Source organism: Mustelus asterias, chromosome 12 (genome assembly GCF_964213995.1).
Source record: "Mustelus asterias chromosome 12, sMusAst1.hap1.1, whole genome shotgun sequence".
NCBI lineage: Eukaryota > Metazoa > Chordata > Chondrichthyes > Carcharhiniformes > Triakidae > Mustelus > Mustelus asterias.
The window spans coordinates 1,650,376-1,664,000 of NC_135812.1; the positions used below are offsets into that span (position 1 = coordinate 1,650,376).

A 13,625-nucleotide genomic window follows, 5' to 3' on the forward strand; every position below is an offset into this window, starting at 1 on the left:
CGCCGTCGAGTGGCTAGAAGGTGCCGAGCATGAATCTCGTTTGGCGGTTTGTTGTACAGTTTCTTAAGTAGTTCGATGGCCCCTTTGTAGTCTTGGGCATCGCGGATTGTTGCATACACAGTGTCGCTTACCTTTGCGTGGAGGACCCGCAATCTATCGGCGTCATTTTGAATGGCTGTTGAGGCATCGATATAATCTTGGAAACACTTCAACCAATGGTCGAAAGTGTTCGACGCTCCAGCGGCACGCGGATCTAAGGTAAGCCGATCGGGTTTTAACATTTGCTCCATGGTTTTTTTTTCAACCAAATTTGTTACTAATAAAATTGATGCGCGATTAAATCACTCGGGAGGCTGGATCGTACCCGGGAAATAAAGGCTTTTATTGGTAACAAGAATGGAGCATACTGCTTAACAATACAATCCCAGACTAAAGGGTCACCGGGCAGTGCAGTGACCTTTATACTCCTACAGGTAGGCGGAGCCAACCGGAGTGTACCACAGAACAATACCAACAGGTAGAACACCCCAACCCTAACCCCAACAGTGACAACAGTAACATATGTTCAAGTACCCATAGTGCTAACCATCTATGGTTCACCACAATAATAAATGGCAGAACCCTTATGAGCATTGCCATACAGAGGGATCTGGGTGTACAGTTCCACAGATCCTTGAAATTGGCAACACAAATGGATAAGGTGGTCAAGAAGGTATACAGCATGCTTGCCTTCATTGGCCGGGGGAGAAAGGTTGGCAAGTTATGTTACAGCTGTATAAAATTTTAGTTAGGTTGCATTTGGAACATTGTGTGCATTTCTGGTTGCCACACTACCAGCACAATGGCAGTGGTTAGCACTGCTGTCTCACAGCGCCAGGGACCCGAGTTCAATTCCCAGCTTGGGTCACTGTCTGCGTGGAGTTTGCACATTCTACCCGTGTCTGCGTGGGTTTCCTCCGGGTGCTCCAGTTTCCTCCCACAGTCCAAAGATGTGCTGGTTAGCTGCATTGTCATGTTAAATTCTTCCTCAGTGTACCCGAACAGGCACCAGAATTTGGCGACTAGGGGATTTTCATAGTAACTTCATTGCAGTGTTAATATAAGCCTACTTGTAACACTAATAAATAAACTTAAACTTACCAGAAGGATATGGATGCGTTGGAGAGGGTGCAAAGAATGTTTATCAGGATGTTGCCTGGTCTGGAGAGTTTTAAGTGTGAAGTGAAGTTGGATAAACTTGGATTGTTTTCACTGGAAAGACAGAGGTTGAGAGGAAACCTGATAGAGGTCTACAAAATTATGAGAGGCATAGACAGGGTGAATAGTCAGAGTCTTTTCCTCAAGGTAGATAGGTCAACTATAAGTGGGGAAAAGTTTAGGGAGTCATGCAGGGAAAGTTTTTCACACTGAGGGTGGTGGGTCCCTGGAACGCACTGCCAATGGAGATGGTGGAAGCAGGCACGCTAGCAACGTTCAAGGCGCATCTTGATAGATACATGAACGGGAGGTGAACAGAGGGATAGAAACCATGTGTTGGCGCAGGCTTGGTGGGCCAAAGGGCCTGTGCTGTATTGTTCGTTTCTTTGTTCTATTCTCTCTATTCTCGTTCTCTATAAGAACATAAGAACGAGGAGCAGGAGTCGGCAATTCAGCCCCTCAAGCCTGCTCCGCTATTCAATACAATCATGGCTGATCTTGTCTCGGGCTCAACTTCACTTTCCTGCCCATTCTCCATAACCTTTCAACCCATTACTAATTAAAAATCTGTCTTTCTCCTCCTCAAATTTACTCAATATCCTGGCATCCACCCCACTCTGGGGTAGTGAATTCCATAGATTCACGTCTCGCTGACAAGTAGTTTCCCATCTGTTTAGAAAATGTTGGTTCTGTTTAGAATCTGTTTAGAGCATCTTGGGGATAGCGATCATAACTCTATCTCCTTTAGGATTGCATTGGAAAAAGAGAGGATCAGGCAAGCTAGGAAAGCGTTTATATGGAGTAAGGGGAAATATGAAGACAAAAGGCAGCAAATTAGAGTAAATTGGAAGGAGGTATTCTCGGGGAAATGTACTGAAGAGAGGTGGCAGTTTTTCAAGGAATGTCTGTCTAGAGTTCTACAGGACAACGTTCCGAGCAGACAGGGAGGTGTTGGTCGGTTAAAGGAACCGTGGTGCACGAAAGCTGTGCGGGACCTAGTCGAGAAGGAAAGGAAAGCGTACAAAAGGCTCAGAGAGCTTGGCGAAGATAGGGATTTAGAAGAGTATACGGCTTGTAGGAAGGGACTAAAGAAGGAAATTAGGAAAGCCAGAAGGGGTCACGAGAAGGCCCTGGCAGGTAGGATTAAGGGGAACCCTAAGGCGTTCTATAAATATGTGAAGAGTAAAAGGATGAGACGTGACGGAATAGGGCCTATAAAAGGTGAAGGTGGGAAAGTCAGTACGGAACCAGTAGAAATGGCAGAGGTGCTCAATGAGTATTTTGCCTCGGTTTTCACAGAGGGGAAGGACCTGGGTGGATGTACTGCGGGCGTGCGGTGGACTGAAAAGATTGAGTATATGGACTTTAACAAAGAGGTTGTGCTGGAATCTTTGAATGGCATCAAGATAGATAAGTCGCCGGGTCCGGATGGGATGTACCCCAGGTTACTGTGGGAGGCGAGGGAAGAGATTGCAGAGCCTCTGGCGATGATCTTTGCGTCGTCGATGGAGACGGGAGAGGTGCCGGAGGATTGGAGGATTGCGGATGTGGTTCCTATTTTCAAGAAGGGGAATAGGGATAGCCCAGGTAATTACCGACCGGTGAGTCTAACCTCAGTGGTTGGTAAACTGATGGAGAAGATCCTGAGGGACAGGATATATGAGCATTTAGAGAGGTTTAGTATGCTCAAGAATACTCAGCATGGCTTTGTCAAGGGCAGATCATGCCTTACGAGCCTGGTGGAGTTCTTCGAAAATGTGACTAAACACATTGACGAAGGGAAGGCGGTAGATGTGGTTTATATGGATTTTAGCAAGGCGTTCGATAAGGTCCCCCATGCAAGGCTTCTAGAAAAAGTCAGAGGGCATGGGATCCAAGGGGCTGCTGCCCGGTGGATCCAGAACTGGCTTGCCCAAAGGAGGCAGAGAGTGGGTATAGATGGGTCTTTTTCTAAATGGAGGTCGGTCACCAGTGGTGTGCCCCAGGGATCTGTTCTGGGACCCTTGCTGTTTGTCATTTTCATAAATGACCTGGATGAGGAAGCGGAGGGATGGGTTGGTAAGTTTGCCGACGACACGAATGTTGGTGGGGTTGTGGATAGTCTGGAGGGATGTCAGAAGTTACAGAGGGACATAGATAGGATGCAAGACTGGGCGGACAAGTGGCAGATGGACTTCAACCCGAATAAATGCGTCGTGATCCATTTTGGTAGGTCAAATGGGATGAAGGAGTACAATATAAAGGGAAAGACTCTTAGTACGGTAGAGGATCAGAAGGACCTTGGGGTCCGGGTCCATAGGACTCTGAAATCGGCCCCGTAGCTAGAGGAGGTGGTTAAGAAGGCGTATGGTGTGCTGGCCTTTATCAATCAAGGGATTGAGTTTAGGAGTCCGGGCTAATGATGCAGCTTTATAAGACCCTCGTCAGACCCCACTTGGAGTACGGTGCTCAGTTCTGGTCGCCTCACTATAGGAAGGATGTGGAAAAGATTGAAAGGGTGCAGAGGAGATTTACAAGGATGTTGCCTGGATTGAGTGGCATGCCTTATGAGGATAGGCTGAGGGAGCTCGGTCTTTTCTCCTTGGAGAGACGAAGGATGAGAGGAGACCTAATAGAGGTGTATAAGATGTTGAGAGGCATAGATTGGGTGGACTCTCGGAGGCTTTTTCCCAGAGTGGAAATGTCTGCTACGAGAGGACACAGGTTTAAGGTGCTGGGGGTTAGGTACAGGGGAGATGTTAGGGGTGAGTTTTTCACACAGAGGGTGGTGGGCGAGTGAAATCGGCTGCCGTCAGTGGTGGTGGAGGCGAACTCAATAGGGTCTTTTAAGAGACTCCTGGATGAGTACATGGAGCTTAATAGGATGGAGGGTTATAGGTAGGTCTAGAAGGTAGGGATGTGTTCGGCACAACTTGTGGGCTGAAGGGCCTGTTTGTGCTGTAGTTTTTCTATGTTTCTAAATACATTGATGAGGGTAGCGCACTTGATGTGGTTTGCATGGACTTCAATAAGGCCTTTGACAAGGTCCCACATGGAAGGCTGGTTCAAAAGGTTAGAGCCCATGGGATCCAAGGCAAGTTGGCAAATTGGATCCAAAATTGGCTTATTAATAGGAGGCAAAGGGTGATGGTGGAGAGTTGCTTTTGTAATTGGAAGCCTGTGTCCAGCGGTGTACCACAGGGATGGTGTTGGGAGCTTTGCTGTTTGTTGTATACAATAACAACTTGGATGTGAATGTATCTAATTAGTAAGTTTGCTGCTGATATGAGAATTGGTGGTGTTGTTGATAGTGAGGATAGTCTGAGGCTACAGACTGACATTGATCATATTGGGTAAATTGGGCAGAGCAATGGCAGATGGAATTTAATCCATGTATGTGTACGTTTTGGGAGGTCTAATAAGGGTAGGATATACACAATGAATGGTAGGTCCATAGGGAGTATTGAGGAACAAAGGGAGATAGGGGAACAAGTCCATAGATGCCTGAAGGTGGCAACACAGGCAGATAGGGTGGTGAAGAAGGCATACGGAATGCTTGCCTTCATTAGCTGGGACATAGAATATAGGAGCAGGGAGGTCTTGGTGCAACTTTATAAAACATTGGTTAGGTCACAGATGGAATATTGTGTGCAGCTCTGGTCGCCACACTATCAGAAAGACATGATTGCACTGGGGGAGATTCACCAGGATGTTGCCTGGGATGGAAAGTTTCAGCTATGAGGAGAGACTGGATAGGCTGGGTTTGTTTTCCCTGGAGCAGAGGAGGTTGAGGGGGGATCTGATAGAGGTATACAAAATTGAGAGGCATAGATAAGGTCGATCATAAGAACCTTTTCCCCATGGCAGAGGTGTCTAAGACCAAAGGGCATGGGTTTAAGGTGAGGGGTAAGTGGTTAAGAGAGGATCTGTGGAAAAATGTTTTCATCCAGAGGATGGGAGAAATATGCATCACGCTGTCTGGGGGGCGGGGTGGAGTCGGGGATTCTCGCAACATTTAAGAAGCATCTGGATGAACAATGAACAATGAAATCAGCAAGGCACAGGAGGCTATGGTCCAAGTGCTGGTAAATGGAATTAGTATAGATTGGTATTTGATGATCAGCACAGGCGCAGTGGGCCTTTTCTGTGCTGTATGACTGTGACTCTAAGTCTGCTGCCCCTTGTCCTAAAACTATGACCTCTCCCTATTCTAGCTCTCTCTATTCTCTCTCTCTATCTTTCTATTCTCTCCCTTCATTCACTCACTAGTCTCCCTTTCTATTCTCTCTCTTTATTCTCTCTATTCTATTATTTCTCTCTATTCTCACTTTCCCTCTCTTTATATCCTCTCCATTCTCCCTTGCTCTCTATTTTCTGTCTTCTCTATTCCCCTCTTTTTTTTCTCGAGTCTCTGTGTTCTCTCCCCTATTCTCACTATCTCTCTATTCTCACTATCCCTCTCTCTATTCCCTTTCTATTTCTCTCACTCTTTATTCCCTTTCTCCCTACTTTCTCCATTCTCTATTTCTCCACATTGATATTTCTTTTTATTCTCTTTCTCCCTGTTCCCTATCTATTATCTATCAATTTAACTCTATCTCTATTTCTATCTTTCTATTTCTATGGGCAGTAAGGTGACCCGGTGGTTAGCACTACTACCTCACAGAGCCAGGGACCTAGGTTCGATTCCCGGCTTGGGTCACTGTCTGTGAGGAGTCTGCGTGGGTTTCCTCCGGGTGCTCCGGTTTCCTCTCTCTCTGTTTCTCCCTATTTCTCTTTCTATATATATATATATTTCTCTGTCTATATATTTTTTTCTCTGTTTCTCCCTCTTTATCTCTCTATTTCTCTGTCCCTCTCTCTCTCTCTCTCTGTCCCTCACTTTTTCTATCTCTCTATTTCTCTGTCCCTCTCTCTCTCTTTCTATCTCTCTATTTCTGTCCCTCTCTCTCTCTTTCTATCTCTCTATTTCTCTGTCCCCCTCTCTCTCTCTCTCCCTCTTTCTATCTCTCTGTCCCTCTCTCTGTCTCTCCCTTTCTATCTCTCTATTTCTCTGTCCCTCTCTCTCTCTGTCCCTCCCTCTTTCTATCTCTCTATTTCTCTGTCCCTCTCTCTCTCTGTCTCTCCCTCTTTCTATCTCTCTATTTCTCTGTCCCTCTCTCTCTCTCTGTCTCTCCCTCTTTCTATCTCTCTATTTCTCTGTCCCTCTCTCTCCCTCTTTCTATCTCTCTATTTCTCTGTCCCTCTCTCTCTGTCCCTCTCTCTCTCTGTCTGTCTCTCCCTCTTTCTATCTCTCTATTTCTCTCTCTCTCTGTCTCTCCCTCTTTCTATCTCTCTATTTCTCTCTCTCTCTGTCTCTCCCTCTTTCTATCTCTCTATTTATTTCTGTTTTTTCTCTATTTCTTTCAGATTGATTCTCCCTCTTTTGGAAGCTGTTTGGCGGGAAGCTGCCGTGCCGCGCATGTGCGCTGCCGCGCTGCCTGCCGGGAGCTGTTGTCCTGGGCTCCGAGTGGCCTCCCCCTCCCGGCAGGCAGCGCGGCCGGAAGCGGAAATGGCTGGGCCGGTTGGGCGTGGCTGTGATTGATGGGCTCCTCAGACCGAGCGGGGGTCAGGGGATGAGATTGAACTGGATGATCGGCCGTGATCAGCATGAATGGCGGAGCAGGCTCGAGGGATCGAGCTCCGCCTCTGAGCGCCCGCTCTCCTGTCATATCACCGTTCGATCTTCCCCCCTCCCAGGGAGCTCCCGTCTCCGGCCCCATCGTGCGCAGCGAGTCTGTGTGAGCGGGCCCTGTGCACAGGCGCATTGCTGCCATTGGTCTCAATTCACTCCCAATGATCCATTTCTGAGGCACAAACCCGAGCATCAAGTCGATGGCCCGAATGACCGCAGAGCCTGGAGACGCTCCCAACACAGGGGGGCGGGGCCCGGCTGCCGGGGGCGGGGCCCGGCTGCCGGGGGCGGGGCCCGGCTGCCGGGGGCGGGGCCCGGCTGCCGGGGGCGGGGCCCGGCTGCCGGGGGCGGGGCCCGGCTGCCGGGGGCGGGGCCCGGCTGCCGGGGGCGGGGCCTGCGTTGTGACGCACGGGCTGACGTGCTGACGCAGTGATGGCTGATGGAGCCGTGGTCCCGCGGCCGGAGCTCCGTCCCCATGGCGGCCAGTCCCCGCTCCGTGGCCAGGCTGAGCCCCATCCGGACTCGGGCCTCATTTACTCCCAGCTCCTGCAGCAGCTGGTGGGACAGCAGCGCCAGCCACGTCCCCTCAGCCCCGCCGTACTGGGCGGGTTCCCCGCACCCAGTAAATCAGAGGAGCAGAAAATGGTGGAGCGCACCATGGAGAGCTGCGGCTTCAAAGCGGCACTGGCCTGTGTGGGAGGTGAGGGGTCAAAGGGAGGAGAGGTCAGGGGTCAAAGGGAGGAGAGGTCAGGGGTTAGAGGTGAGGGGTCAAAGGGAGGAGACGTGAGGGGTCAAAGGGAGGAGACGTGAGGGGTCAAAGGGAGGAGAGGTGAGGGGTCAAAGGGAGGAGAGGTGAGGGGTCAAAGGGAGTTGGGGGTTAGGGTCGGAGTGAAGGGTCAAAGGGGGGTGAGCTTCCCAATTCCGGTTAGATGGCTGGATGCTGGACTCTGAAACACCTGGAAATGCTGCAGAATCTCAGCAGGTCAGACCGTCTCTTTGGAGACACTTGTCCAATCAGGGTAACCCTCAAAACATTGCCAGCTACTGTCTCACTGCTGAGATTCCCCAGCATGTTCTGTTTTTGTTCCATTTGGGGATGATCTGATTGCATGCTGGCTGTTGCTGGCTTGTGAATTTGAATTATTTTGGATTCAGATTCTTTCAAATGAATGCCAGCAAATCATGTGACAGAATCCTATATATATACTTATATATATCTATATATATATAAGTATATAAATGCATTTCCACTCCATCTGATGAAGGAGCAGTGCTCCGAAAGCTTATGGTATTTGCTACCAAATAAACCTGTTGGACTTTAACCTGGTGTTGTGAGACTTCTTACTGTGTTTACCCCAGTCCAACGCCGGCATCTCCACAAGGAGTGTGGCAGGATATCAGCAACAGCTCCTTCCCACTGCTGGAGTGTTTGTGAACAAACATGTTGTGTTCTGATACTTTCTCATTTGTTGCCAGTACTCCCACCAGATCCAGCACTGTCAGGAGAGGAGGAACAATGAAGCACAGTGCAGGAGGCAGTTTAAGGGAAGGTGACAGGAGAATCCGTATTCTTAGGGGAAAGGGGAGGGCAGTGGCAGAATCTAGGACCCAGCTGACATCAGCACAATGATAGATCCGTAAAGGGCTGCCCACAGGATTTCAATGGCAATAGACCCCACACTGGTGTCAGGACTCTGTTCCTTTTGATCTCTCAGAGACCGACCGACTGTTGGTAATCTCTTTCTGAATTATCTATGTTATCTCTCCCTCTTAGGCTTTGTGCTAGGTGGGGCATTTGGGATCTTCACAGCCGGTATTGATACCAATGTTGGCTTTGATCCAAAGGATCCTTTGCGGACACCAACAGCCAAAGAAGTTCTGAAAGACATGGGCCAGCGTGGGATGTCGTATGCAAAGAACTTTGCAATCGTTGGTGCCATGTTTTCTTGTACAGAATGCCTAATTGAATCGGTGGGTCTGCCTTCCATCCACTCAGTTAACAAGAACAACTTGCATTTACACAACACCTCCTCATATTAACATCCCAAGGTGTTCAGAGATTAATAAAGTAACAAATGTTGATAATTTGTGAGGATAGAATTGGGGGAAAGCTTGTTTAGATCCTTAATAGTTCATTGGAATATAAGTCAAGTTAAAATGATGATAGGATGAAACTAGTTAGACAAGCAGGTGGTTTCACAGATTGAGAGTTGAGATCAAGGTGCCAGACATACAAAATTAAATGTAAGAGAGTTGGGACAGGGCACAGGCGAAACCTCTTCATCCAGAGAGACTGTAGGATTCATTTCCAGGGTTAATGCTAGAGACAGAAACTGTGTCTATATTCAAGGTTAGATTGGACAAGTAGAAGAAGAAGTCTGTAAACAAGGCATTTGGAGTGGTTTGAGTTAATTAAAGAGGGACCAGCATGGATTTGTAAAAGGCAGATTGAGCTTGACTAACCTAAGGTTGATGAAGGGAATGTGGTGGATGTCGTTTATATGGATTTTAAGAAAGTGTTTGACAAAGTACCACATAAAAGGCTGGTTAATAAAATTGAGGCTCGTGGAATAGGAGGCTCAATGTCAGCTTAGATAAAATAAATGCTTCAGGACAGAAATCAGTGAATTGTGGTGAACAGTTGTTTTTCAGACTGAAGGATGGTGCTGTGGGGTTCCCCAAGGGTCAGTGCCAGGAACACTGCTTTTTGATACATAGAAATAACTTGGATATTGGAATACAAGGTAAACTTTCAAATTTGCTGATGAATCAAAACTTGGAGGAGTGGCAAAAGTGAGGACAATTCAATCAACTACAACAAGACCGCTAAACCGGTAGAATGTGCACACAGGTGTCAGATGAAACTGAATACAAAAGTATGAGGTAATGTATTTTGGCAGAAGGGTAATAGACTTGATGGCACTGTTGTAAAGAGTGTGCGCTGGGAGTGCATGTTCATCCATCTTTGAAGTGATAGGATATACTGAGAGTGTGCTGAGCAAAGTGTATGGGATTTTGGGCCTTGTAAATAAAGGCATTGAGTACAGAAGCTCGGAAGTTATTTTGAACCTTTATAAATCTCCAGTTAGGGCACAACCAGGATATTGTGTCCAGTTCTGGTCGCCACACTGGAAGGATGTGAATATCCTTGAGAGGGTGCAGAGTATATTTACCAGGACGGTTCCACAGATTTGGAATTTTAGCTACAAGTTGGAAAATCTGGGAGAAAAGGATATTGAGGAGAGGTTTAATAGAGGCCTCCAAAATGACAGGCTTAGGCGAGGTAGACAAAAGCTGTTGCCATTGGCTAATGGTATAAGGACTGGGGGGAGGGGGGGGCAGAGATTGGAAGTTTGGGGCGAGAGATACTGGAGAAATATGAGGAAGAGGTTTTTAGCGCAGTGAGTGTTAATGATCTGGAGCTCATTATCTTCGAGGCTGGTGGAAACAGAAATGTCAATAGAATATTGGATAGGTTTGAGATTACAGGGATAGAGCAGGGAAATGTGACTCTGAGTGGCCTCCTCTGCAGAAAGCTGCTATGGATTGGATGGACTGAATGGCCTCCTTGCAATGCTGTAGTGACTCTAACTGTTGCTCAGGAGTATTTGTTCATGTGGAGGCTAAAGGCCAACATATGCAGAGCCAAATGGCTTTCTGTTGTGTGTGACCCTTGTGTCTCTGTCGATGAGGAGAGACATGGCTGGAGTTTAAATTCATGTAATCCTTTTCTTTGATATTTTGAAAGTACCGTGGGAAATCCGATTGGAAGAACAGTGTCCTCAGTGGCTGCGTCACAGGAGGAGCAATCGGTTTCCGTGGTGAGTGACAGAACCTGCCATCAGTACCTGGATTTAAAACTCCAGCTTTTATGTCAATGTTTCTAACCTGCGCCTTTCTCCTCTGCAGCCGGTCTAAAGGCAGGAGCCATTGGGTGTGGTGGCTTTGCTGCCTTTTCTGCAGTCATCGATTACTACTTACGATGATGTGAATTCAGAGCTGCCTTGCTGCTAGTGGGATGGAACTCTGGGCTATCACATCACCCTCCACAGTGAGTGAACTGGAATGGCCCATGTACACTGCGCACATGGGCTGTAAGTGTGAAAAAACAGAATGAACCTACAGTCATTTCCAGTACATATCACACAACTATGGTGCAAACCTGGCAGAATAATTGGAACAAACTGACAGGATTAAACAAGGACTTCAATCACAGGAAAAAAGTGTTTGGCATTTGATCTATTGTTGTATATAATTTATCAACTGAATGGAGTTTAATAAAATATACTGTGTAACTGTACAGTCACTGTTTATTTAAGGTAAGAATCACTCACTGTAAATGTACAGAATCACTTTATTCGGGGTAAGGATCACTCGCTGTGTAACTACAGAGTCGCTGTTTATTCAGGGTGAGGATCACTCTAACTGTACAGAGTCACTGTTTATTCAGCAGGGTAAGCATCACTCACTGTGTAACTGTACAGAGTCACTGTTTATTCAGCAGGGTAAGGATCACTCACTGTGTAACTGTACAGAGTCATTGTTTATTCAGCAGGGTAAGGATCACTCACTGTGTAACGGTACAGAGTCATTGTTTATTCAGCAGGGTAAGGATCAATTACTGTATACCAAAAGAGAAAATGCTGAAAAATTTCAGCAGGTCTGGCAGCATCTATAAGGAGAGAAAAGAGCTGACGTTTCGAGTCCAGATGATCCTTTGTCAAAGCTCAATTAATGTATAACTGGACAGAGTCCCTGTTTATGCAGGAGAAGGATCAGTCACTGTTTAACTGTAAAGAATCACTGTTCAGAGTAAAGATCAGTGGTGCAGTGTATTGTCAGCGGACTTGTAATCCAGAGATCCAGAGTAATTCTCTGCGGACCCAGGTTTGAATCCCAACACGGCAGATGAAATGAAACATCTTGGGGGCGATTCTCCCAGAAACATTCTCAGTGCTGAATTCACATGAAAACTAGAGTAACTCACCCCGATTTTTTTTTTTAGCTTGATTTTCAGAATGAATCTCCCACTCTGAGCTCTGTATATTGTCAAAGCGGGATTCTGAAAACTGTGGGGCTGTGCCTATTCCCGCCTGGGAGGTGGGCAGCATAGCTGCTCTGTCAAGAGTGGAGTTCGGATTGGCGTATGCACAGTGGCCCCGCACTTCTGGCCTCCTCATTGCTGGCCAGCGCTGCAACCCCTCCCACAATTGGCCTTCTGACCACCCATCTCCTGATTGCTGGCCTTCTGATGTCTATGTTTTCCCCACCCCTCCCCATCCCACATGACCAGCCCTGATCACCCCTTCCCTTCCTCTGTCACTGATCCCTGTGCAGACTGGCAGCGGGTCTCCCTACCGATTGGCCCCCAATAGGCCTCGCCCCTTGGCATTGCCCAATGCCTGGTGGGCAGTGCCAAGGTGTCCCTTGGGCAGTGCCGGGGGCTAGGCTGGCACTGCTCCAGGACACCCCCCCCTTACCCCCAACCTCCTGGGGTGGCCTCAATAGCCTCTTACCTCTAGCAGGGTCAGCCACCTGTTCCCCATTAATGGGGAGCAGTTGTAAACCATGCCGGAGTGAACCAGCGGGGAGCCTGCTAAACGGCCTCCACTGAGAGAATCGTCCCCTCTCCCCTGAATTAAAAGTCCAATGGTGACCATGAAACCATTGCCAATTGTTGTTAAAAACCCATCTCGCTCACTAATGCCCTTTGGGGAAGGAAATCTGCCATCCTTACTCGGTCTGGCCTACATGTGACTCCAGAGCCACAGCAGTGTGGTTGACTGAAATGCCCTAGTATGGCACTCTGTTGTATTCAATTACTACAAAGAAAATAATGGAATGTAACCAGACGGACCACCCGGCATCGACCTAGTCATCGGAAACGACCCTGATGACCTTTCAAAGTCCTTGCTAACAGCTGGGGGCGTGGTACACTGAAACAGGACACACAGCTGCTGTGTACTATGTTTCACGGAGACATGGCTCACTCCTGTTTCACTGGACTGTGCCTTACAACCGGAGGGCTTCTCAATCCACTGAATGGACTGTCCAGTGACCTCAGGCAAGACTAGGGGAGGTGGGGTCTGCTTCCTAATCAACACCTCATGGTGCTTAGGTATAGCAACGCTGGCGAGTTTCTGCCCCCTGGATCTAGAATACCTGATGCTGAAATGCTGCCCTATTACCTTCTGTGGGAGTTCACCTCCGTTATCCTGATGGCAGTTTACATCTTACCCCAGGCTGGACTAAATATATTCCACCACAAATGGCCTTGAGATGAAACATCCCGAAGCCTTGTTTGTCGTGACCAGGGACTTCAATCAGGCCAAGCTCAAGCATGTACTACCAAGTTACCACCAACATGTCTCCTGTTCCACCAGAGACCCAAACATCCTCGACCACTGCTACACAAATATCAAACATGCCTACCGCTCTATTGCCCACCCACCCACACTTTGGCAAATCAGACCACAAGGTGGCACGGTAGCACAGTGGTTAGCACTGCTGCTTCACAGCTCCAGGGACCTTGGTTCGATTCCCGGCTTGGGTCATTGTCTGTGGAGTTTGCACATTCTCCCCGTGTCTGCGTGGGTTTCCTCCGGGTGCTCCGGTTTCCTCCCACAGTCCAAAGACGTGTGGGTTAGGTTGATTGGCCATGTTAAAAATTGCCCCTTAGAGTCCTGAGATGTGTAGGTTAGAGGGATTAGTGGGTAAATATGTAGGGATATGGGGGTAGGACCTGGGTGGGATTGTGTTCGGTGCAGACTCGATG

General features: G+C 47.9%; 1 protein-coding gene across 1 annotated transcript; it reads left to right on the plus strand.

The window, feature by feature from the left end:
- The first annotated feature begins 7,239 nt into the window (after positions 1-7,239).
- Positions 7,240-11,150, plus strand: timm22 (translocase of inner mitochondrial membrane 22 homolog (yeast)). The gene is made up of 4 exons (XM_078224526.1): positions 7,240-7,550; positions 8,625-8,821; positions 10,599-10,671; positions 10,760-11,150. The coding sequence occupies exons 1-4, from the start codon at positions 7,283-7,285 to the stop codon at positions 10,834-10,836; spliced, it is 615 nt and encodes a 204-aa protein (XP_078080652.1). The 5' UTR covers positions 7,240-7,282; the 3' UTR covers positions 10,837-11,150.
- Positions 11,151-13,625: the final 2,475 nt, after the last annotated feature.